Source organism: Calypte anna, chromosome 2 (genome assembly GCF_003957555.1).
Source record: "Calypte anna isolate BGI_N300 chromosome 2, bCalAnn1_v1.p, whole genome shotgun sequence".
Taxonomy (NCBI): Eukaryota; Metazoa; Chordata; class Aves; order Apodiformes; family Trochilidae; genus Calypte; species Calypte anna.
Genome location: NC_044245.1, coordinates 48,212,084 through 48,238,315, shown reverse-complemented (window position 1 = coordinate 48,238,315; position 26,232 = coordinate 48,212,084). Strand labels below are relative to the sequence as shown.

The 26,232-nt window shown below is 39.0% G+C and overlaps 1 protein-coding gene across 1 annotated transcript in view; it reads right to left on the bottom strand.

The window, feature by feature from the left end:
* The window catches only part of ITGA9 (integrin subunit alpha 9), a 212,134-nt gene that overhangs the window by 30,620 nt on the left and 155,282 nt on the right, over positions 1-26,232 (bottom strand). Inside the window, exons 19-23 of the mRNA XM_030445225.1 lie at positions 19,985-20,071; positions 18,588-18,667; positions 15,386-15,475; positions 12,512-12,620; positions 9,806-9,913 (exon numbers count right to left, since the gene is read on the bottom strand). Coding sequence (XP_030301085.1) covers positions 9,806-9,913; positions 12,512-12,620; positions 15,386-15,475; positions 18,588-18,667; positions 19,985-20,071 — 474 coding nt within the window. The remainder of the gene's footprint in view (positions 1-9,805; positions 9,914-12,511; positions 12,621-15,385; positions 15,476-18,587; positions 18,668-19,984; positions 20,072-26,232) is intronic.

Below are 26,232 nucleotides of genomic sequence, written 5' to 3'. Positions count from 1 at the left end.
CAATGAAGCACTAAATACAATCTCCCTGCTGCATTGCTGCATATAAGTAGAGTGCTTACCCCTTATTTAATAATAGGCATTTTGCAAGATAAATAGGCAAGCAAACGTGTATCTTAATCTCATTCCTTACAGACAACACTAGACTCCCTTCTGATTCAAAGGAATTCATTAAAACTTTAAAGTATTCCAGGGTCTTCAAATAAGCCTGATGCCCCTCTTGATCTAAATCATCGCCAGTTACTAGCAAGAGCCTGGAAGCCAGCAACATTAAGGTGACACATGGCAAATAGGAAGGTGGACTGTGTTTGTGCGTGTTTGTGTGTGTGTTTGTGTGTGTGTGTGTGCGTGTTTGTGTGTGTTTGTGTGCGTTTGTGTGTGTGTGTGTGTGTGTGTGTGTTAGAACCAAACGCAGGTCCCAACACTGAAAGAACATGAAGGCCATTTCAGGGAAAATTCTGTAAGACACAAGATATTTGAAAAAGCAACTTCAGCTGCAGGGAACATGCTCAAGGTCTGAACACAGGTCAGCTGTTTCACAGAACTGTTCATGTTGTTCAGCTCCGAAAATGATGCCTTTCTCATCAGCCCTGGGATATGCTGGCTCCAGAGGACAGTTTGGCCAGAGACTTCTTGAAAATTGCTGCCAGAAAGTTTTTGCATATTTCTCATTTCTTACTAGTTTTTTTACTGTTTTATTTATGTATGCATGTCTAATCAATGGCTCAAGTTTGCAAATTGGATAATAAATAACAGATCCACTTTTGTTTATCTTTGTTGCTAACCACAGCACACTCACCCTTGTAATAGGAAAAAATGTAGATGTTGTGTACTGATTCAAAGATAGTAATTCACCCTATAGTAGGTGAACAGAGATGAATTGATAGGCATGGTTAATCTAACATGTCACACACACTGAGAAAAAAAGAGTACTCACAAGAAATTCCAGACAAGGTCAGACTTTCAACAGCAGACAAGTAAGTTATGTAAATATGCTATCTGAGTACTTGCTCCAAATGCCAAAAAAGTTTAATATTCACAGATAATGAAATATGTTTGAATCAGAGCAGTTTTGTTGATTCTGGCAATAAATTTAAGAACCACTGAAACAACAGAAAAGGATTTTTTTAATTAACCCATTTTACACAAGCCTTGAAAGATTTAAACTGCTGTATTTAAACTGCTGATTTAAACTTCTGATTTTAAAAGTGGTGCTGCTAAGCTAAACCAGTATGCCACAGATTCAACAGGTAAATTTACCAGGCCATGAGAAATGAGATTTAAACAGCTTAGTGGAGATACTAAAGCATTACATCAGGACAGAGGAGTAGCCTACTATTCCTCTGGCTCCTGCTCCTCCAGCCAAAAAAGGCCCACCAGATGCACTTTTAGCATAAATCTGTGCTAACCTGATTGAAACACCTGCAGATGTTTTTCTGATGCACTTAACCCTGCAGCTTAACTCAATAACCCATTAAAGAGGTTTGATCAATGTAATCTTGCAAAATTTACTTAGCAGGTACTTAGCAGCAATCTCCAGATGTGCTGCTCTCAAGATTTAGTGCTGCCTGCCCAGTGTAGTATGAAAAGCAAACATCTTCTAAAAGTTCCTGCCTTATAAGACAGCAGCTTCCTTCCTAGACAGAGGGTGGCACCACCACATGTACACAGTAAAAAGAAAGACTGACCACTTATATGATTTAACTGTGAGTTCCATAAAAGGTTAAGGCCTAAGAATGAGCGAACACAAACTCACACAGAAACTTGTTTACCACTAACATTCAAGTTCCCCTTACATATCAGCTTTTTACAGCTGAAATCCAGAAGAGTGACTAACAGGTACATTTCCTCTCCCTGTGATGAACTGTGAAATATTTAACACATGAAGCAGCAAAGAGATCTCTTCTACAGCCTTTCCTATGGTGCATAAAATACAGTCCCATGGTTTCCCTTACTTAACTGTTGGACCTTCCTCATGGAATGTGTTGATGTGAAGATAAAATGTTCTGAAGACAGAGCAGATAAATACATTGCCTGTGTGGCTCAAACAGCTCAGGTAGGATATTTCACCACAGCAGATTTTTAAATGCACTGGAAAGGTATCTAAAATGAGCAGCTCTAAGTTCTAAGCTTGCCTTAGAGACAGTGGAGAGAAGGTATGACCTCCAAGAGAGGGATTTTTCCCATCTGTTGTAGACATTTCAAGATTGAGTGAGTCACCTTCACAAAACCAAAACATACAAACAAACAACAAAACCTTCTTGGGAAGGGGGTAGTGGTGGTGAATTTTAAGTTAGGCAGATGTCCTCTGTTTCCAAGAGATTCTCAGAGCTCCCTTATCCTCAAGGAATAGTTTACTGATACTTTTGAGACTATACAGTACCTTGCACAAGACTGGAAGTTCTTTGAAAGTCAGGAGAGAAATCCAATAAAAGGTGCTTATTTTCTCTCTGATACATGAACAAGGGCATAAAACCTTCTTCCATCCAATGGGAGTCAGAGAGAGTTTACGCACACAGATACCATTGTTTTTAACTCTTCCTTCCTAGTTTCTAAATTTACATTTCTTAAATTTACATAAACCATAAATCTTGCATGATATTCATAAAACAAAATGGTTAGCATATGAATCAATATGAAACATTTTAAAGAGACATATATGTTAAAAAAATTAATTATTTCTTTCCTGAATTTCCTCACTCTATTTTTTTTTTTTTTTTTTTTGGCAGGAACAGCTTCACCAGTGGGAAATGGTGAAAGGATGTAATTCTTATGCTCCTTAAAAAAATCCAAAAAAGAATAAAAAAATTAATTTAATGTTTTAAAAAATAAAATTAAATTTTGTAGACTCTCCTTTCTCACTCAGTAGTTTCTCCTCCAGGGAATTCTATGCCTGGGAAGCTTACAAAAAGTCCACTGTATTTTTTTTTTCTATACCCCAGGAAAACTCCTGTGAGTCCAAACCTCCTGCCTCCTTTGTGAACTGAGTAGCATTAAAGTATATGCGCAATTCACTTCATAAGATTTCTTCATCTGTAATCCAGTTTTATAAAAAAGCAAATTAGTTGTCTTTTTCAAAAATGGATTTTCACATATTCAGCCAAGAAAATAGGCCGTTCACAATTTGGGCAGTCCATAAAGTAGCAACACTTTCAATTGACACTAAATATTCATCAGAATGACAGATTATATTGACAGGTCAGGAGTTTTGAGGGGAGAGAGTGCTGGAAAATTACTATAACTGAGTAAATTGACAAATTTCATTTCTTTAGGTTAGAAGCTTAGACCTGGCCAAAAGTGAACATATCAAGTGTTGCCACGGTGTGATTTAATGGTCAGAACACAGTGTATTTTTTTGCATGTGTGGATGGCCCTGAGCTTTACTGTCAACTCTAATAACCAAGCTTTTTAATGGTGATTCAGATAGTTTCTGTAAAGCAAAAACATCACGATTTTGCTTCCACTTTGGATATTTTTTAAGCTCCTAATTTAGGAAAGAACTTCATGGCCAGGCAGTCTTTCCTGCATAACAATGAAATCTTAAATGAAAGCTAAGTTCATCTTCACTGAAAGAACCTCAGTTTATCATGCTGATGTTAGCAAGATGTTTATGGGCTCTTTCTGAGCTGCTTCAGGTCCTGTTTCCCATCCCTAGAGGCAACTGTGCCACGCTGGACTATGGTTTATGCTCCTGCCTCCCCTCACAGCCATCCCAGGACAAGGTGGATGCACCAGTTTCTTCTGGAAGTGACAGGGCTCCCAGGCAAAGCCAGATTCTGTCACAATCACAGAGATACTCTAGACTGGGGCTGGGGGAATCAGCTCCAACTGCCTAAACAAAATGTTTTGGAACAGTCATTTAAAGAAGCAAGTACAGCAAAGGAGGCAGGAAGGTAAGCAACTTTTTGTGCAATACACTCCCTGGAATGAATAGTTTCCTCCAGCAATTTAGTTATGCTTTTAAATATGGTGCCAAAATATGTGCATTTGAGTGTGTGTATAGCAGTCATTGAAATGAAGAGACTAGAGGGGGGGTGACTAATACAAAGTGATAAAATAAACCTAAAATAAGTCCATAAAATACCTCTATAAACGTAGCATTAATGGCGACAACCACCAGCAGCATAAATTGCTGATGGAAGAAAAAAAATTCTACATCAAATATTACCAGAAATTTATATTTTCAGATGCTGGGACATCATGGATATGTTTTCAGAGGCAAGACCTGAAACTTCAAAAGACAGAAACTCAACAATTTAAAACCAGCTGCCAACAAATGGGTTTTCTACCTAACAATACACAGGTTTGCCTCTGTATGAGGAGCATGCAATAGTGAGCCTGACAATATCAACACATGCTCCAAAAAGCACTCATGCACCACCAGCACTTTAGAGAGCTTTAGCAGTCCCTCTTTGCTTATGGTTTTAACCATCAGCATTACAGTCATTAAAATATCTTGTCCTTATGCTGGAGGATTGCAACTTCCAGATAAACAGCAGAAATTACATTTAAGGTTTTAAAATTGCAAAGATTTATTTGGCATTATCCAAGTGAAGAAAAACCTCAAGCAGCCTGGGACGTCTCATGGAACCAGACAGCAAGGTTTAACTCTTCCCCTTAACATCTTCCTGCTTCTTACAGACATTACTGTGCAAATGCCAGGAAGAAAAATTACATGAGTGCTACACAAAACTGGACATAAAAATGTAACCTGTCATCAAACAGGAAAGACTTGTGGCTCTGGGACTGATTCCATTTTACTTTTTCTCTTTCAGCATTCACAGGAAGATAATGCTTATTTCAACAGATTTCCTTATTGAATATGACAAGGTTTTCTACAGTTCCATGCTCAGGCAGCCACTAACTTAAAAAGCAACTTGGAAAAGGAATTCTCTCCAACTCCTCTGTGTTGTTAAATGTATTTCCAATTCAGCTTTTCTTTATTTTTTAGATATTATTGACACTCAGTTTTCATAAAGGCACAATCCAAGTTTCACTCACTAAGGCAGAAGAAAGGAGAAATATGAAGAAAGTATGCCATCACAGGATAACGGGAGGGGTTCTTTTTGTCCTTCCAATAGAAAGACTTAATATTTTGCTCCCTAACCAAAAAGTGATTGAAATGCTGAACCAGAAACCAGGGGCCTGAGCTACTTGGGACAACCAAGGTTAATGGAAGCACGATTAGCAAGACTAAGGTTTAACCCATTTTGCATTCCCTGGAGATAATTCTCCAAGTCTAAGCTTAGACACCCAGGGAGACTAAATAGATTTTGTATTGTCAGCAAAGACTGGCAAATGCTTCTCCAGAGTTGTTTTTGTGCCTCTCTCTTTCTCCACTAATTACTAGAGGAAGCACACATAGTAATTTTAAAATATTCTATTACTTGCAATTACTAAAACAGTAATTTCTAAACTCAGGTATCAGCTGTTATGTGCAAAGAGCTTCTCATTAGAAAGTTCAGGACACCATTTTTTTCCTTCTCCCTCCTTCCTCTGAATTAACTTCTATTTCATTGCCTAGACCACAGACTCTTTGAAGAGACTGCCTCACAATATGTGCATTTCAATTTCCAGCAAGATTCTTATCTCAGCAACAATAACAACACAGCTCTTTATAACCACAGTATTGATTCATGTAAACAGGCTCTTAAGAAATCAATGCTTGCTGGCCTGCAGGATGCATTCAACAGCAGAAGCAATTGCTACTTCCAAAACCACAGAAGCACACACGGCACTTGCTCTGGGTTAACACTGAGTAAGGGACATTTGCCTGCTGCAGTTGGCTCCCAGTTCAAACAGATAAAGTTGGTTTCCAACTGTTAACCCTTTATTCCTCATAACTCTGTTTACCTTCAGTGGAAAAAAAAAATAAAAAGAAAGGCAGTAATCTGATCCAGTTCCATAAAGCCAACATCAGAGTAATCCCGGACACATTGCTAATTTATCAATAGCTTCAGGAAATACCCTGGTTAATTTGGTAGGAACTCCCACTGGGAAAATCTTGGATGCCCTGGAAAGCAGCTCCTTGGCAGGCAAGTCAAGTAGTGCTTCCTTTGCCCTCCAAATTAGCTGGATACCCAAAGGAAATTAGTAATTTTTCAGTTCAAAACCAAAACACACACAAGTGTAATGAACACTGTTTTCCTTTGTGGAAGCACACATAATCAATGGCTTCAAGAGTAGTGAATATACATTTCTGTTAACACTAGCCCTACTTTTACTCTGTGTCAAGCTCTCCTGTGTCATCATCTATACTGTCTCTATCACAACACATTTACCAACAAACAAGCTGAAGTATTTCATTTATTGTTTCTAACCTGGCTTGAAGCCTCTGCAAGAAAGCAAGGACAAAAAATGTATAAAACCAAACAAGTACTGATTTCTTCACATGCTTCCAAACCATAATTTATCATTGCAGAATGTTAGTATTTTCTATGTCAAGGGTGAAATTTCCTAGTTAAAATTACTCATAAAATATCTAGCATTTCCTTTTGGTTTAAAATTTCTGATGGGGAGGGAAAAACTTTTTTTTTTCTTCTAGTTTTCCATCAATTATCCATTTTCTTTTACTTCTGGCTTTTACTGTCAATTTGTTTACTTAATAGGGGGTTTGTTAGAGAAAGAGTTGCAGAAATTCCCAGGACCCCTCAAAGATTGTCTGAACATCTCTAGGGCAGAACTGAAAAATGTCAAAACATCTCTGTGACCTGAATTTCTCTAGAAGACAATCTTAAAGCAGTTTCTGCAATAAAGCCAAAAGCTTAGAGCAACAGAACAGAGGAAACACGGGGGCTGTTACGTCCTCTAAGAGCAGCAAGATAATAATTCCTATTAACACCTCCCAGAGATCCAGGCTGTTCCACTGGGCCATATGTGACTCTCCTCCTTTTATTATTTTTTATGCCTTAAAAACTGGATCAGCCAATACAATAGGAAGGAATTAGGTCTTGGTAATATCTTGTGTGATGTATGTGGTTTTGAGAAACAAACTGCTGCTGTTGCAATGCATTTTCACCCAAAATTTCACTGCTGTACTGTACATCAGAGAAGTGGTGAAAAAATTATTAGCTTTAAAAAAAAAAATCAAAACCCACAATATTACCATATCCCAAATACTCTATCAACAGTTTCAGTTACAGATAAATGGTAATTCCTAATCATCTGTGTTGGTGACAGCTACTCTGAATGGTCTGGCAATGCTGACACCTACCCCGAGTGGCTGGATTATAAGTATAAAGTTATAATTACAGAAACACCCGCACTGAAAGGATGCTACTACCTTTACTGCTCTCTGGACTCTGGGAAGTTCACAATTAGCAGAAGTTTGAAATCTTTAAAGACTAATCTTACAAAAATGTTCTTGAAATACAGCTGTCCTAGCCCATTTCCCAGAGTTCATGCCAATCTGCTGCCTTTAGGGTTCTGTTTGTTTAAGTATACGTAGTCTACGCCTCCATCCAACAGAAGATGAAAAGCTCCATTATTTTAGTGCTGTTTTCACTCAATAAAAACTCAACAGGAGAGAGGCAGGCGAAAGCAGAGAAGGATGTTTTTCCTGCTACAATAGTAAGACTCGGGAGACATGAGCTTAGTGCCTGGATCTGACAAAAATTTCCTGTCTGACCTCAGGCAAACCATTTGGTGTTTCAATTATTTATCTGTAAAGCAGTGATAACCACTATCCAAGACAGGATTTGCTTGGATAACATTTATTAACATGTCAGAGATGCTCAAAAACCCATGCACCAGACTCCTACTAACAATATACCCAAAATCAGTGGTTGAAATGATCCAGGGAACATCAGTGATTCTTGCAGACATCTCTCATAAAACCATACTTGCCTAGTACCACTCTTCAGCCTGCATTGCAAATAGGTCTCACAACCACAGTTTGAAATTTATGCAAACTGCAAAGTAGAAAAAAGATGTCAAATACTGATGGTGGAATGCAACCTGTTGGTTAGGAAAATTATTGCAAACCCCGAAAGTATTTATTAGCAAAATGCTCAAGGCCACACCACCTGGCTGGACCTCCTTGAGGTAAGAGATCAAGGGTACAACAAGCAATGAAAAAACAAATTGAGAGCAAGATGTAAAGTTTTTGCCTTGTTTTTCTAACAACAGCTATTCAAAAAAACCACAGTTATCCCAATGTTGTAAGTGTATCTCAGGGTCTTGTGCAGAAATGATAACAACCTATGCCTGGAAGTTGGCCCTTGCCCATTTAGTGGGTAGGGTACACCTCAGCTAATTCAAGCATGCAAAACAGCTGCCTTTTCTAAGGCAGACTCCTGGAAGAGAAATAAGCATGCCTTGAAGGAATTAATCACACCCTAAATTAGATGGGCTGAGTTTTCTATTCCTCTCTCTTGGTTATATAAGAATATCCAGACAACTGATTTTGGAGGAGACACCAGCATTTGGGTAGAGAAAATCTTCTAAGGAGATTGCCATCTCTCTGCTGCAAACACCAAGAGACACACACATTCTCACCCAGCACGTGGGGGAAGAGACAAAGAAAAGTATCATGATGCTCTGACAGGCAGTTTGTTGAAGGGAAGGTGATTTTCCATATATAAAGTTGGACTTTTCAACAGCACAAATCTGGGAAGCCTGCTTAGAAAGGTCTCACTGGATCTATATTTACACAGATTCAGTGACAGTCACTTGCACAGGAGGGATAGTAATAATTCTCATCCAAAAGGCTAAGTAGCTAACAACAAAGAAAGTATAATATTTCTTTTCAAGCAGTCCAAATAGCTAGTCAGACCTCACAAAAACAGATTAATCTGAATTTAAGCATTAAATTTACCTCAGTAGGGAGGTTTCCCTGTCTTGGTGACCAAAATATAAATTTACTTTGTAGCTGACACAAAAGCATCTTTTGAAAAATGTGTTGAAATAATAAATTTCTCTGTTACTTAGATTTGTTAAAAGAATATGGAAAAAGAGGAAATAACACGCACTAGAGGAAAATAGGTATCGATAATGTTTTCAGACTTAGCTAGCATCTTTGTAGATAAGCACCAGAAAAAGCCACACATCCTGCTGATACTACACATGCCATTTAATCTGATTAAGAGGCAATGCTTTTTGGAGCTGTGACTCAGGGAAGTGTTCTCCACATTTCCTTCAGGATTAGCCTGACCTAGTTTTACACTGCATTGTAGGGAAGCAGGAACATAGAACCAGTTGCATGCCCTATGTGAGGGACAGCAGTCAACAGCTGGAGGGGCTCATCTGCTTGTGATGATCTGGCCACAGACACGACGAAAAAGAACCTCTTGTTGCAAAAAAAAAATCAACTATTTCATCTATCAACTATCTATCAATCAACTATTTCAGCCTGAAGAAGAGGAGGCTCAGGGGAGACCTCATTGCTGTCTACAACTACCTGAAAGGAGGCTGTAGCGAGGTGGGAACTGGACTCTTTTCACAGACGACCTTCAACAAGACAAGAGGACACAGTCGTAAGTTGTGCCAGGGGAGGTTTAGGTTAGATATTAGAAAGAATTTCTTCACGGAGAGGGTGATTAGGCTATGGAATGGACTGCCCGGTGAGGTGGTAGATTCTCCGTCCCTGGAGACATTTAAAAAAAGACTGGATGTGGCACTCAGTGCCATGGTCTAGCAACTGCTCCGGTGGGTCAAGGGTTGGACTAGATGATCTCTGAGGTCCCTTCCAACCCGGCTAATTCTATGATTCTATGATTCTATGATTCTATTTCTGGTGGACATTTTTTGTTTCAGTTGTCAATAGCTCTTGGTGACTCTCTGGGATTACAGGACATCATAACATGCTCACCATCATCTGCTGAACGTGAAATATTTCAGCGCCGGTGGCAGAGAGGCGGTTTGGAAATGAAATGTCAAGGAAAGCTCCAGGGAGAGTGCTTGGTCCAGCATTGTAAACCTGTAAGACAAGCATGCATATAAACCTGATTAAAATAAAATTACATATATGACTGCTCATAAATGGGAAATTACTGCATAACCAGAGCTGGCTGTATAGGTACATTTGGAAAAATTAAAATACTCGGAAGTTTTTCAGTATCTTTCAACTAAGACTTCTTTTATAAGTATCAGGATGAAGTCAAAGGCTTAGCTTATCACTTTAGGCACAGCAAATACATCAAGAAGCAGTTTTGCAGGATAACTACCAGCCCTCAATACAAATAGCATGAGACTTCAACCTTAAGTACAGAGACACTGCTAGTACTCTTCGAGTGTTTTGGTAACACCATCCAGAAAACTGTAAGTAATATTGCTGTCTCAGTTAACATTCTCATTTCCATCTGGTAACCACTGCATTATACTCTCCATATGCTTTCCGTATGGAGCAGAAGCCAAAGAAATTATGATTGTGACTACTGGACTTTGAGTTTGCTGAGTGAGTTGCCAGGAAATGCATATGAACAATTTCCATTCAAGTTCTTGGGTTTCCAATTAAATAAAACTCTAAGTGTAACACATTGGCTTTCTATCAAATTCCCCCACAAATTTTCAACAAAAACTCAAAGAATTTCCAATCCACCACTGAAACTTATCCAGACAATATTCCAAAATTTGTGGGGTTGTGCTGAACAGAAAAAACCCACAGAAAAATGTCAATGAAAATAAGTTCTTATGTCTATCTACATTTTTCTGTTAGAAAAAAATATTTTCTGGTTGTTTCTAAAAACACATACAACTGCATACAGTAAAAGCATTAAGCCCATAAGAACATTTATCCACACTGAGACAGTATTCTCAAAAGATACAGCAATCAGTTGTTAATAGTGCAAAATAAAACTAAAACCAACAGGTTCTCATTCTTCAAATGGTGTTTATATTTGAAGAAATGCCTGACTGTTAAAGAGAATGCCAAATCCTTACAAAAACCCTCAGGCTCCAGACAGGAGAAATCCCATTGCAATGGAGAAGGGTAAATGCTGCATGAAATACAATGAAGACAGTGTTTCATTTTAACATTCAAGAAAACTTTTCTTATCTCACTGAGATCAGATAAGGTTTAATGAAGAAAATTTTGATTGCACATCTTGTTACCCCCCAAAAATGATGCAAAGATCTGTTTCCTTATGAACATTGAACATGGTATAGACTTACAAATTTAAAAACCACTATAAAGCCCCATGTTTTCGTAAATCATCAACTTTTCTTGGTTAAGAAACTACTACTTTTCTCATCTGAAGAGATTTAATAAATGGCAGACAAATCATTAAAAATAATTAAGCAAACAGTGATGCAAACCATGCTTTGCCCATTATGAAACTCTACCCTTTCTCTGACACACACAGTTACAAAGTTTACCGTGTTACTGGAGAGCAGATTTTTGAGTTGTTACAGTATAATTTTCTAGTTTTTTAATTATTTAAATTGCAACTTGTAAAACTGTGCATGAGAGGCAAGTTTGGGGAAGGATAAATAGTGGCTTTGCCACCAACAGATTCTTTCTCTCTTACCTGTTGTCACTTTGTTTTATTGAAAATATTCATTTAGTTAAAGCATCGGTACATCTGTTCTTTATCTGCTTTTAACCAATAACTGGCTATGGTGGGGAGGGAGGGGTGAAAACCAATAAGACCTCAAGAATTAATAGCCTGGTTCACAAAAGCTTTAATGTCCTGAAATCCTGCTTTCACTCCTTTTCAGTAAATAGCTAAGGGCACTGCATGACAGTGGGGGCTTAATTGCTCTGGACCACAGCCTGTCCACGGAGGAAGACATGTGTTATTCATTAGGAGCTGAGCAGCATTCATGCCTAGGAGAACAGAATTTTTCACAATAAATGATTCCCCCATGCCTGCATGATTTATCATTCCCTAGTTCCATCTAGCGGTCAAAAAGGGTTTGAAGTGCTTGTAATTGATACAGTCATGGCAGCAAGACAACTTCATTTCAGTTGCATTACAAGAGTTTTTTAAAATAAATCATCCATGTGTTTTGCCACATCAGGAATCCATCTAACTGCCACGTGAAGGGTATCCACAGGCAAGACTTGAATAACACTGAGTCGCTTCGAGACGCTGAATGAAACCTTCTCACACCTGTCTTTTCAGTGCCTTCCCTGTGCTGTATGCTTAGCAACAGTGCTATCAACATTTTGATATTGGGGGTATTTAGCAAGTCTGAATCCCTTGTGTGTTTTTGTTTTCATAGATCAAGGCTGCCCACTCCTCTGCTCAATGACTGTTATTCCTACTTTTTGAGCATGTGACCATACCCAAGATGTGACACTTCAGGAACTAGAGCTCTTCATGCACGTGGTGAAAGGTAAAAGAGAAACAAATAGTAGCAGTTTCATTGCTATGGGAACAAGTTACCTCATTTGAAATTCTTGTTATATTTATAAAAGGAAATATAATGTCCCTGTATGCTGTAAATACAGCATCCAATCAAGAATTCATTACACATCATAGCGTGATTCAGAAACAAGCACCAATGCCCATGCCATACTCAGAATTAAAGAGATACAAAACCAGAAAACAGTCAAAATAAGGATCGTTTTTACCTGAAGTGTGAAGTTGAGAGACTGGAAAAGGCACTCATGGTTTTCTAACTGAACGAAGTTGGATGTTTCCACAGAATCACCATAGAAAAATGAGGTGGGGAAGACTTCTCTGAAAGACCAAGACACATATTTAGTAAGCTGTGTTTGTCACCAAAATTAAATGTATTTGTGGCAAGCTGAACTGCACCTCCAGCTTTCTGATCATGTGAAAGCCTACGGGATCATTTTACATTAATTTATTGTGATTTGATTTCCTTTTGACAACACTAGACTGCACAATCAGCATCTCAACTGATGCAAGTTAGCATCCCATCAATTAAAGCAGTCTTCTTTTGATTACTTATCTCCTTTTCTCCCTTCCTCCTTTTCTATCACAAAACCTTTTCCTCCAGGGCCCCCTGCCATGTGTGATCTCTGCAAGCCCTATAGCTTGTGTAGCACAGGAATGCATCGTGCTATGGAGTTAACCTGAAGAAACAGTTACTAATAGGAATACCCTCAGTTATATGCTCACTAAAGTAACATTTCAATTCTATCTCCTATTCACAGAGCCCTGCAGGAATTAACACTTCATTAATTATCTGAGCTTCACTACCTTTATGATTAACAGATGGTTAAAGGGAAGATTAATTGGGGATATAACTCTCTTTCAAATACAGTGGCACAGGCCAAGTCTCCTCAACTATTCTTACTGCCTTATCACAAGGTAAAATGCAGTAGGGTTTTATCAGAAAAGACTTGGAAGCACAGCACTGTACCTGGAAATCCTGCAGAAGAGGACTAGGAGTACTTTAAGCATCCTTTGTGCCTCCTTCTAATCTAAGGCTTCTCCACTGGCTGGAAAGAGTCCTGGTGGAATTTCAGACAAACCTTGGCGAGGGACTGCCTAAAGCTCTGCTTGCTTCCCAGGCTGTCCTTTTGGGGCAGAGTTTTTTGTGACAGGATTTTAGGCCTGTGTAATAGGTACATATCAGTTTTTCCTGCCTGCCTCCTGTGCCAGGAATTGCTAGGGGAAACACGGAGAGACAGATTTGCTCCTCCCACTTACAGTATTGTGCCAAAAGGCTCCTCCCAAATCATGGCACAAGCCCTTCCAGGCTATTTATGACCAAGGAAGAAATTTGCTCTTCTAGACTCAAATGCAGCATAGCTAATGAAATAATCTTTAAAAATACACTGTCCAAAAAAAGTGTGTTCCCAATATTACCATGGCTGTAAATGTTGTGCCCTCCAATAAACCAAACTTTTCCCTGGTAGTTGGAAAATTCTGTGCACTTCTACTAAAGTCTTGTCTATGAGGAAGGAAAATAAAAATCCACAGAGGCAGTTGGGTGGGGCTTACAAAATCAGAGACCTTGTGCTTCAAAAAAGTACATTCTGAAGTGAAAATAGAGTCAAATTTTTATCAAGTTTTTTTGTCATGTAGTATTCTGTAGGTGACAGAGATCTAAAGACACAGACAAAAACTCTTATATCTGTAAAGCTGTAAAAAAAAAACAACAACAAACAACAAAACAACAAAACCCCTGATCTTTATCAAAGCATCAAGAAACAAGGAATACAGAGTTAATTTTTGCATAGTCTGCAACAATGAAAGCATTCGAAAACTTCCAGAAAACTTCCAGAGCACCCTGCTGAGAGGGTTCTCTCAACATGGAGGAGATTTTTGTTCTTGCTTGTCATCTTGTGAGGTCTGAAAGTTCTCTTCACTTCCCCGAGCAGGCTCAGGCATATCTTCCACCCATTGTGACTATTGTGGCAGTAAGTAAGGGATTTTATTTCTATGTAAGAAGAGAGTAAATCAGCTTTATGTGCTAAAACCCAGCGGAGGCCAGGAATCTGACTTTACCCAGCTTTTCAGCCACATCACACATCAGTTTAAGTAACTTTGTTGCCACACATGAAGCACACTGGTCAAGGGAATAATTTTCTACTGATGCCAACCTGCACTGATTATTTAGATTATATGTATTCCCTGGAGGCTGCCATAAATGGTGGCTAAAACATACACTGACCTCCTGGGGACACTGCTGATGAGTTTTTGCTTCCCCAGTTTAGTGATAAATGTCAGCTCTCTCAGTCTACATGGATTCACCTCCAGTGACCACATCCCCCAGTGCAAACTTAAGCACTGTCTATACTAGAAGGTGGTCTGTCTGTCAAGCCTGATCACAAATCTTTCATTTTGGATTTAGGATTGTGCTGTAGAAATCGTGGGGAAGACCCCTGAGTACTAAGGCAGGAAGCTGCACATGTGCAGCCCTGGGAAGAAGACAATGCCTATGTGTTATATAAGTATTCCATTTAAAGGATGAGTGATGTTCTTTAGTTGGTACTCAGACATCTCACAGACCAGGGAGCAGAGAGAGTGGGAAAATGAACAGAATCAAATTCTGATTGTGAAATTAAACAGAAAGGCAAACAACCAGACTCCACAACTCCTTAAAATCCCAGAACATTTGACCCTAACCTTTGGCCTGGTGATTCTCAACCATATCCTTAAAGACATGCCCTAAAGAACAGGACATGACTTGCTTGTTATCTTTTTATTTTATTTTAAAGTTCATCATACCTACAGAATCACATTAATTCAAATATGATCACTAAAATACTTATTATAAATGTGCTCATAAGTAATATGCACTAGCTAGAAAGAAATGGGAAAGAGGTACAGTGTGGGAATGAAGGACATGACAAATAAAATTCCCAGATAATGAATGAGGTTGTCTGTATTTCCAGAGTCTGGGAAGCAGGCAAAGAGCAACAGTCTGGCTACATGTAAACAAAGAGAAGAATTCAGTTTTTCACTAGAAGAGACACGGTTGTTATTGTTAGGATTATTATTGTTGTTTTCATTTGGTGATTGGTACTTACCCACTGATAGATGAGTCCACTTCATGCACGAGGGGCACCGACAGGGTTAGAGTATTATCATGTAGAGATTCAGTGCGTTCTAAGTTTCCACTGTGCCAGAAAAGAAAAATAAACATGCTTCAAATCAACAGCCTTTGCACTATATCACACAGTTTCACAGCTACCACCTCTCCTCCTTGTATTTTGAGACACTATTTGAGTGATGTCAGTTCTCCTTAAGAAGCCTCTTTAAGATCTACATTTGTTCATCTCACCTTGGAGAGGGCACACACACAAAGCATGCATTTTGCATTTGCTCCTTTTAGGCTGTGACATGGCCAAGCTCCTACCAAAAAACCAGTCCTGGAGCAAGGTGCAAATTCAAACAGCAATGAGAAACTACCATCACACAAGATGAAGCCATCACACATGATGAACAGGTTAGATTCCTGTGCAAGGGTTCATTGTCTCCCAAGGGTGCACCCACCCCACAGAAGGTCTAGACCCAGTAAATTAAACTGCATTTTCATTGTACCAACATTGTACCACAGCACTGATTTCGTGCTGCTACAAGAAAACTTTGGGGCAAGACCCTTGTACTGAACTGGCTGTAAAGTTCCTCTATTTAGTTGCCCAAACAAAAGCACTTTTACTTCACATTTCCAAAGCAGAAAGAGAAAGAGAAAAGGGAACAATCATTTCTCATGTGAGTCAGTATGTTTCAGTATGACCACTTATGTATGAAGCCTGGGAAAAGCTCTGGAAATGCAAGTCTAATACACAAACTTGAAATCATTCTAATTCTGATGACTGTGCTTGGTGGGTAACAGCTCAGAAGAATGCTCTTGGAAAATATCTTACATATATTTCCAATTTCTTGAGCAATGACTCTGGAATCACTTTTGCCTTGCAGTTCACTGGAATTACTCACAAACCAAATTGGCAAAATAATAAGATATGATTCTATTTGAGAACAGTATCACTGAGGCAACTGCAGGCAGCAGCATCCCAAGTGATACCATGCAGATGAGGAGATACTCAGATTACAAATACAGAGCTTGTTGGCTACATACACGCTTAGATATTGCTCAGCTTTCTGCAACCGACATACTGCTCATATCTGCTAATAAAACTATAGCTCAGATGGAAAAACCCACAAACTTTCAGTCCCAGGAAAAAAAAACCCAAAACATTTAATAAAAGCTTTTCCTCTGAATAGGCTGAAAGAAGAGTCCAAAATGTGACATTTCTAATCCAAAACAAATACTGAGATACCATGGTGGCAAGCAGAATAAGCATGCAGAATTCCATACAGGCTTCATGGGTATGCACTTATTGGTTTCAAATACAGCAAAGATACTATGAGAAAAGGGGAATACAGCTCAGCCAATATACCTCTAGAAAAATAGTTCAGTCCCAGAAGCACAGAAGAGGGTTTGTTTGTTTGTTAAACAGAAAGAATAAATATAACATTTAATAGTTCTCTGAACCAGTCTTTTGTTACAGATGCTACTGTCAAATTTGCAGCTACAAGAGACAGGCTTAAGTGGTCTTACTTAAGGTCAATACTTATTTTGTCATGGCATAGGTTCTCTATGTCCAGTCATTTCTGCCACACTAACTCCAGTTTTGTGTGTAAAAAATATTCCTGCTCATTGCAGTCTGGCCAATGCACAGACAATTCCCTTCCACTTCCTTACTACTGACTTTACCCCAAAGCTCCCTGCTGCATCCCAGCAACTCACGTGGTAGAAAGCTATTATTGTATTTATTTTACAAGGGAGGTAATTGAGCAATTTGCCCAACATCACAGAGAAAAGGAGGTCCCAGCACCAGGACCTATACTCCTGTCTTTGGAGATTCAGCTCAACCCTCATAACACAAGTGTCCTCCTGCCAATCCTTATGGTACTAGAAATTTTTTATCTCTGTGAGCATTCCCACTATGTGTACAAACCATTTATTTATTTGCTCTATCTAAAGGTGCTGAATAACCCTTCTCACTGGTAGGGCACAGAAATCTGAGGAGTAAGATCACAGAGGAGAGCCCTGTGCTATCCAAGGCATGGGAATAAGAGGTACAGTCTGGAAAACACAGGATGGGCAAATTTTAAAAAGTGTTTACCCATCATTGCACTGGCTGGCATTCATCTAGCAGACCCTGATGCATTTCTCTGACCTAGGATATTCATGGGGTCGTGTGACCACATGATGAATTTCTCCTCATGTAGAGGAAAACTTCTCTAACGTGCAAGACATGGTCTTGTCCCTCTGATATGAGGTCTCACTTTCAGTGTTTCATACCAGCCCCACATGCTGCAGGATCTTGTTCCTATCCACAGCTGTTACTGCAGGGTAGGACTACGCCTGATCAGAACAGTCACTCAGCAACTGCTGCATCCCATCTCTCATCTCCAGCTGGTTGGTGGAGTGTCATCAAAGTGAGGAGGATAATTCAGGCTGGAGAAACTGATTTTGACATGGGAGGGGATAAAATTGGCCCACCCACACCGTAAGTGGATGCAGAAACCAGTCACACACCCAGCAAGTCAGAGCAGCAGCTCACGGCCTAGGTTAATGCAGCTGTGCTACTGTCAGTTCCCATACACATCCTGACAGTACCTGTGAATAAATCACCCACAGAGTATGCCTCTTTGTGGCACATCATTTTAGGAAGCACAGAACATAAGTCACACCTTTTTTTTTCCTTCCCAAGATAAAATCCCTGTGCAAGCATACTTGGCATCACCCCACTTCAATGCCTGTTCCAAGTTCCCTGTTCAGCTGTTTCATGCAGTCTGTCATAGCTCACTGAAGATCCAGAAGGGGAAAAAATAGACATGCAACTTTGGGATCTGTCAGTGAGATCCCTGACCGTCTGATGAAAGCATTTATCTTTTTTGGTCTACATCCAAGCATGCTTATTTCATTCAAATGCTGGAACAAATGGGTCTGCCTGGTACTGATCATGAACTGCAGCTGAACCGAGGGATGGGCACAGAAACACAAGGGCCTTATGACCTAGAGAATACAAAATGTTCCTGGTAAAGAAAGCCCAAGTATGATAGTTCCTCATTTTTCCTCTATATTATCAATACCTATGCATTTAACCCAAATAATTTAACCTCATTTAACTACACATACACAATCTCTACAACTGATATCACACAACTGTCAAGCATATGTAACGCACACTTCAATCAAGATACACAAAGTTTCCTTACCTCTGGGCAGTGACAAGGAATGTAAGCATTTCTTCTTGTCCTGTCAAGTGGCTTGTGTCAAAGATCACACTGAACTCGTACTGCACAAAAAGAAGTGAAATTTAGAGACACTGCATATTGTTTCAAAATGTGTTTGTTCTGAAACTTTACTATATATTTTACTGGTCTAGCTATACAAAAGTAGTGCATTTTGATACATTTAAGAGAGCCTCCCCTACTGTGGAGTAGTTTTTAAATCCAGCAAATGTAAGTCTGTCTAAATATTAGAGAGTCCAATTTTTACTTTCCTTGTGAAAAGGCCTTTCCTAGAATCACAACTTAATCATATTTATTGAGAAGATCACCTGCAAAGGGAAGGGCCTTCCAGTATAAAGGGATCAGTACCTGAAACAACCTCAGCAGAGGTATTGGATCAAGGGTTGGACTTGATGATCTCTGAGGTCCCTTCCAACCCAGCCAATTCTATGATTCTATGCTACTTGCTCAGGAATACAGACCATGCTGTAGTCCAGCACAGACACTTGGAGCAACCCACAACAGCAGCATTCAGGCCACCCATCATAATGGATAAAAGCAGGTGCTAATTTTGAAGAAAGAAGCTATTTTGATGACCACTGTAGTACCTGGTCAAGTGAAACAGTTTCCAAATTCATGTTAATTTCAATGGCTTGCTGAAAAAAATCTGAAGATAAACCAACTATGTCATTCTTAAGATAATATTCTTACATTCCGGATATTATTTTGCTACTGAATTTATTTTTCTCATTCAATTTAAAACCTTTTAAATTATTTGTAAAGAGCACATCAGAGTCAATAAAGCATATAAAAGAAAAAAATTTGTCAGGTCAAAGGATGTTAAGTCTGAAAAATTTCATAATAATTTTGTACAGGTAACCCTGAAGTTATTCCTTTTAATTTCACCTCTCTAAGTTGTTAATTTGTATAGCTCAGTTCAGTGAGAGAAAGAAACCAGCTGGATTTTTAAACATGAGAGATTTCATCTTCTACTTCTGAAAAAGATCCTCTTTAAAAGCTACCAGGAGACCATAATATGAAAAAATTCAGTTGCAGTTTAATGTGACAGAAGACAAAAATACCCAGAGTATGGTAACAAAATAAGAGTCTTCTAATATTTTTCAGAGGAAATATGTTGGGTTTATTGTAGCTGCAAAACTTGCATAATTTTTCAAGAGCACAGGCTACTGTCATTGGCTCTATATGGTGGGAAAGAGGAGAGCTACCCTCCATAGCTGTGAAAGGCTTGAATATCTGGGTCAGAAAGCTACAGAAAATAGCAGTCACAGACATTTAATAGAGCAGTTGTCTTTTCAGCCACTCCTTGGAGACAAAGAATTGAACAAACCATCACTCTGCAAGTGCAAGTATCATAACATTACCCTAGATTTTGATCTCATGAAAGGAAATCCCACACTGCACTTGAGGAAGTCTGATTCCAGCAACTCGCAGGCAATGCCCAACTCCTCCTGTAAGAAAATAAAAAAGACCATGAGATGATAGATTTGCTGAGAAAAAGATGATTACCCAGAAATACCATTGTGATGAAGTATACTAGAAAATTACACATTTCCCACCATAGCAGCATTACTGCCAAAAAACTAATACTCATTGAATATGGAGAAGTGTGGTGTTACACTTCCTCACTTGGCTTCAGTCAGATCAGCATCAGGAAGAAGACAACCATCTGAACATTACTCTGAGAAACAGACCACAGGTAAATACTGCATGACTAAACACATTAGTCAGGAAATTAGTCCCAGGTTCTTGGATAACACAGATCATCAATTGTTCCCTCTATTTATAAAAAGGCAACTTTCCAGTGGTCCAGAATACGGGTTTCCCAAGGCAGATTTTCCAGGTACCAGTATCATTAATTGAGTTGGGTGACAGTGACAAAACTATGCTATGCTCAGATGCTGGAGAAAACATTCATGTGGTCCTGATGACATTTACTGCCTTGATCTCTTGCTCTGTTTCACAAGATGAACCTTCTTCAGTGACACAACACTAGCATGGATAAACTATAGGAACAAACCTCTCCTGATACTAAACAATGACAGACATTGCCAATAATCAACAGAACATTGTCAATAATACAAATGAAAAAGGTTAGAGCAGCCAACCCTATCCTACTTGACTGGTTAATCCACTAAAAAACAAAAAATTATTCTACTGAATGGAAAGTACTTCATAGCTCCATAAAATAAATATCTGGCTCCATGTTTGCATGCCATCATCTTCAAACTATCAGAGAACAGCTTTGTGGTCTGTCACAACTTCATCTCACTAAATTTCAGGACTGGGATTAAATTCCAGAATCTGATATGCCTATTTTAGGTGTCTTCACAGCAGGTGATTGCTATGTGACCTAGATGTCAGTGCTCCCATCTTCACCAATCAATGTAGAAAAAAAATTCATCAGACCAAATGCGGATGTTTAGGTCAGACTGAGCTGAATACCTCTCTAGGCCCAAGGATTGACTACACCATCACTAGAGCTATTGTATTGATGGTTATGCTACAACATGAACACCTAAATTTAGACGTCTCAATCTAGAAATCCTATTCTAGAGACATAGCTGAGTATGTCTTAGCTACAGGACGTATGGTTTATTTGATTTATTTGACCTGTTTCTGGTATCTACAGCAGTTGGTGAAGTCCAGGCTGTTTCTTTATACACATTTCCCAAATCACTTCAAGTATCAGCCCCTCTCTAAATATGCACCTAAAATTTACATGATTACTAATTCTCAGCTGGAACAAGCACACATGGAAGCAGACTCAGGCAATAAGCATCTCCAAGAAATGTATCCCTGCCTTTCACATTCTGACTCAAGCACAGCATTAGTACTCTACAGACATTACTATTAATCTAATTATGAGTCTGACAGCATTCACATTCTTGAGCTTTTAGCTGCTTCCTGTGACATCTGAAAGACAAAGTTTCCTTTATCTTCAAAATTATGACTCAAATAAGGGCACATATTTACAGAAAATTATAACACTACCTGTCTTACCTGACTCAGACAGTATTTCATTGGTTTCATACAAAAAGAAAATAATATGAGGAGAAACTCCATGCATACTTAGAGATGCCTGATGGCATATTAATCCAGTACTACTCAAATGGCAAAGTAGTGGCCTCCACACTCAGCTACTTTAAGGATTCTTTTTTCCTTGCAATCTTCAGTAGGCTTCTATTTTTAGAAATACAAAAGATGGCATTGCAATCTTTTTGCCAGTAAATCAAATATCCAGTTTCAGTTATACAAAGCTATCATGCCCATATGCTGTGTTAGATTTTCTCCTCCATTTAACACAAATCAGCAGAGCAAGTGCTTCATGGTAAAGCATCCCCTTCACTTGCCTTTTCCTCTCGGCAATCTGGGAGGTTCTCCAGTTTTATCTGAGTGATCAAGATAACACAAACTCTCAGCAGCTGCATAACCAAATGAAAAATTTCACAGCTGTTTCCTCTGGGAACGTTCTTTGTTCTGTGTTGTTCAAATGTTCCTCGCTGTCTATCTGGGGCAACCTATGAACTCTCTTTCATCAACTCCCAGACTCTGTTCATTCAAGAGGAGTTTCTATTTACATAGCTGTCTGGTGGTGACAGTGACCAGACAGACCCAAGAAGCTGCCTCTTCTCCTCAAGGCCGTATCACTTCAGAGATGTCAGAAAACATGATACCAGAAAGAAGTCTTATCTTGATAAGAGCAGAAGTGCAGTACTCCTTCATTTTGCACGCTGGCGGCTGCCTGCCTTTGTAGCCCTGACAGGAGGCAGGCAGATGCCTGCTTTTAATAATGGGCTGTTAAGGAAATGCCAGATAATGTTGCACTGGCTGGTTTTGCTGTTGTTGCTTACAACAGATTAATGGATGCAGTACGATTGACTTAAATGACCTTCTGGATTCAGTAGTGGACCATCCAGTTTAATGAGTAATAGTAATACAACGTTATTGAAGTTCAGACTGGACATAAGGAAAAAGTTCTTCTCTAAGAGGGTGGTCAGTCACTGGAACAGGGTCCTCAGGGAATTGGTCATGACACCACACTTTTCAGAGCTCAAGAAGCATCTATACAATACTCTTCTAGTCATATGATAAAGTTTTAGGTTGCCCTGTGAACAGGGAGCTGGACTCAATGATCCTCATGGATCCCTTCCAACTTGGGATATTCTGTGATTCTATGAGTGCTGCAAAGTCAAACTGCTCAATGATTAGAAACAGTAGAAATAAGTTTTCCTGTAGGACACTGGTTCAGTATTCTGTACAGTTTTTAAATTACACAGACTACCCAGAAAACTTCTCCCATGGATGCCTTGCTTTGCTCGCTCTGTGATTAGAATGGAGAAACTCATCTAATGAGTAAATATTTACTTTCTCTTCACTGCTCCTTGTCTGACTTCAGGCTTTATTTGCAGCACACTCTTTTGGAGAGAGAGAAAATTGTTCCCTATAGTGTTCAACTCTGTAACATGCAGACATACCATAAGCACTTAATAAATTCAATTTTCACACTATTCCAGCAAGTTGAATCTAACTAATAGAGAGCAGAAACAGTGCAACTCAGGGCTTCCAGAAATTTTTGATGCCACTTCTCACTGATGTTAGGTAATGATTCTGGTGTGAAATGCTTCTTCATAACAATATAACCCAGCTGAGAATCCAGTTCACTGCATGGGTTTCCATAGCAGTTTCTAGTTTGCTTAAAAACATAGCCAAAGGGGTTGGAAGCTTTCCTTCCAATATGACAGTGTGAAGCTTTGTATGGAAAACTTTCTTTCTGAAACGATTCACAGAATTTCATATTCTTAGGAGAGTCAATCAGATAAATAGTGACCCAATTAGCCAAATACCTGTTTTTCTACAACATAACAAACGCAGACCTGGGTATGAAAACATTAAGTTCAGGCTGGCGAAAAGTTTGTTTCTCAAAGTCCTTCATTGCAGAAAGAAAAGTTCCTGACAATTGTAACCTGTGCAATGAAACAGTCAAGTTTTAACGTCATTACACGGGGCCTGCCTGGAGATAAAACTCAACGCTGTCAAACATAATCCCTGGGACATGTAATAAGGTATATGAGCAGAGATGTGACAAAATGGCCTTACTTTTGGACATAAGTTTTTCGAAGGACAAATGCTATGTATGGTTTCAACCAAGTGGTGCAAGGTAATGATCATATTAATACAGTGTGTAGAAGCAGCTGGGAAATTTACTGTTAGCTAAATTATACTCCAGAAGATAAACTTCAGCAATACCCACATTCTTCCCCCAGCTGTCTCATCCACTGGCATCTTTGGCCAGTACCTGTCTCAGCAGGCTGACAGTGTGGGAAGGTCCTCAGAACAAAGGCACCTCATATTCTTCTCCATAACCCACAGAGTCATATCCTTACTGCCCAAAATAATGCAGATACTTAGCCAGAAGTGAAGGGCTCACAGAGTAATTTGCTTCATATAGGTAGACAAGCCACACCAAGCTGAATGCTTGTAACAATTCATTCAGCTCTGTCTAGAGAGCATTTCAACATGAGTAAAGCATTCTAACCACATAGATGGGATGCTGGGATAAGGGATCATTATCTTACCCTGGAATAACTCAAGAGCTGTATCATTTTGCTGGCTTCACCTAGCTGATTATCTCAGGATATAACATATGGAACATTCCCAGATTTTGTGTTTTTTCTATCACAGAGATCATAACTGGACTGCAAGAGAACCACACATTTTTTCAGGCCACACAAGGTAGGCTATGACTAAGAAAATAGCTTGTCAGCACTAGAACAGGCCATTCTAAGTAAGTTTTTCACTGCATGTATTTTGGCATTTATAAAGCCTGGCTTTCATTAATGGGATATGATAGGCCCAGTGTTCTCACAGCACAAAGAGGGGACCAGCTCTGTCTGCTTTGACCTTGAAGGATCCTTTTCAACTTGCCTCCAAATCTAAGACTTAAAAAGAAGGAAAAGAGAATGCTTTAAGAAAACAGCAAGAGAAAAATGCAGGTGAAAAAAAGGTTGCCTGGCTCTGGATAAAACAGTCACAGGTCTGAGGCTGCCTCTGGGCAGAGTCTCCCTGTTGACACACTAACACAACATGTTGCTCTTAACTCATCTCCCTCTTCCTGAATGCAGATTACAAAAATGGCCACCATTTGTGAAATGACACAGCCCAGAGAAGGGTAATTAAACTTCCTCAGCTTTACATTGAATAACTGCTTTCAAATCAGATCACCTGTGCTACTTTCCCAAGGGAATCTTGCGTAGCTTGTATGTGGTGACACTGATCATCTGATACACCCTAATCCTTCTCTCTCTCATTTATGTCCAACCAAAACCCTCCAGCCTTCCTGAGCCTGATCTGGCAGTTCATATTATCATATGTTTTTATTTCTTCCCAAAAAGTAAAGCAACTTCTCTGAACTGCTCAGGTCATCAGCACACTTTCTCAATTTGCTCCCACCCTTCATCCTAATTCATGACTGGATGTAAACTCCTTGCTTTAAGCATCTCCTGAAGCAATCTTCCCCAGACTGTTAACAGTCTCCAGTATCAGGCTTTTATCCATTTGACAACTCTTCTACCAAATTATGACTATCAGTAAAAGCAAACAAATATAAAATTATAGGTCACTTGTGTTTATTTAGCACTCGCTAGTGCTCATGCAGAGAACATGTGAATTCAAGTATCCTAACACCTATTTAGACTGCTATCTCTCTGCTTTTCTATGCACACAAGCTACCAGTAGGTACTACATCTGGAATGTCAAGAGGGCAACACAACAACAATAAACTTGCAAAATGATGTTCCAAATATGGCTCTGATTTTTTAATAAAATCGCACCAAGATAGTAAACAAAGTTTTATTAATTTCTGAACTCAAGTAAGTTTAGCACTGCTCTGAATTCATTATCTGTGCCAATGTTGACATCACCCTTTTAAATATTCTTATGATTAGATGTTATTCTTTAAATAGATTAAAATCCCAAATGAAAGGCACTGAAAATTGAGTTCATTGCACAATTGTTAAAGATAACTTGTATTTTTCTGTAGAAAAAAAAAATCTCAACTTCTTAGAAAATGTATTTAACAGCAGTTTAAATTTCTCTTTCCCTAGCTTTAGTAAAATTAAAGCTTTTCTATTGTTGTTTAGATGGAAAAATGTCTCCCCCTGAAAATCCTGGCTACTAGCACACATGCTCTGGAACCAAGAAAATGTACTGGAAGCCTAAATATATTGGCAGAACACTTCTGTTTTGAAGATGACGAGAATTTAACTTGTTCGTTTTTTTGATACTGCTGCATGTTTTCCAAATGGTACAAAAGAAGAATGACAAGAGTGAATACTGAAGAACCCTGTACTTGTTGCCAGATCATATGCTCTTGCTCTTCCTTTTCTTGTTGTTACTGCTTTTCTTGTTCTCTAATGCCTGTCTGTGAACTGTGACAGTTGACACCACAGGGAACCATGAGCAATACCTTCATCCAAGAAGTCCTAAAACAAACAAGCTAAGAAAAGATCACAAAAGTCTACTTGCACTGTACACTTCACACTATGCTAGGTCTCAAGAGTGAGACACTATGCATCTACCTACTACATATTCTCCAGTTTACATAATGTTA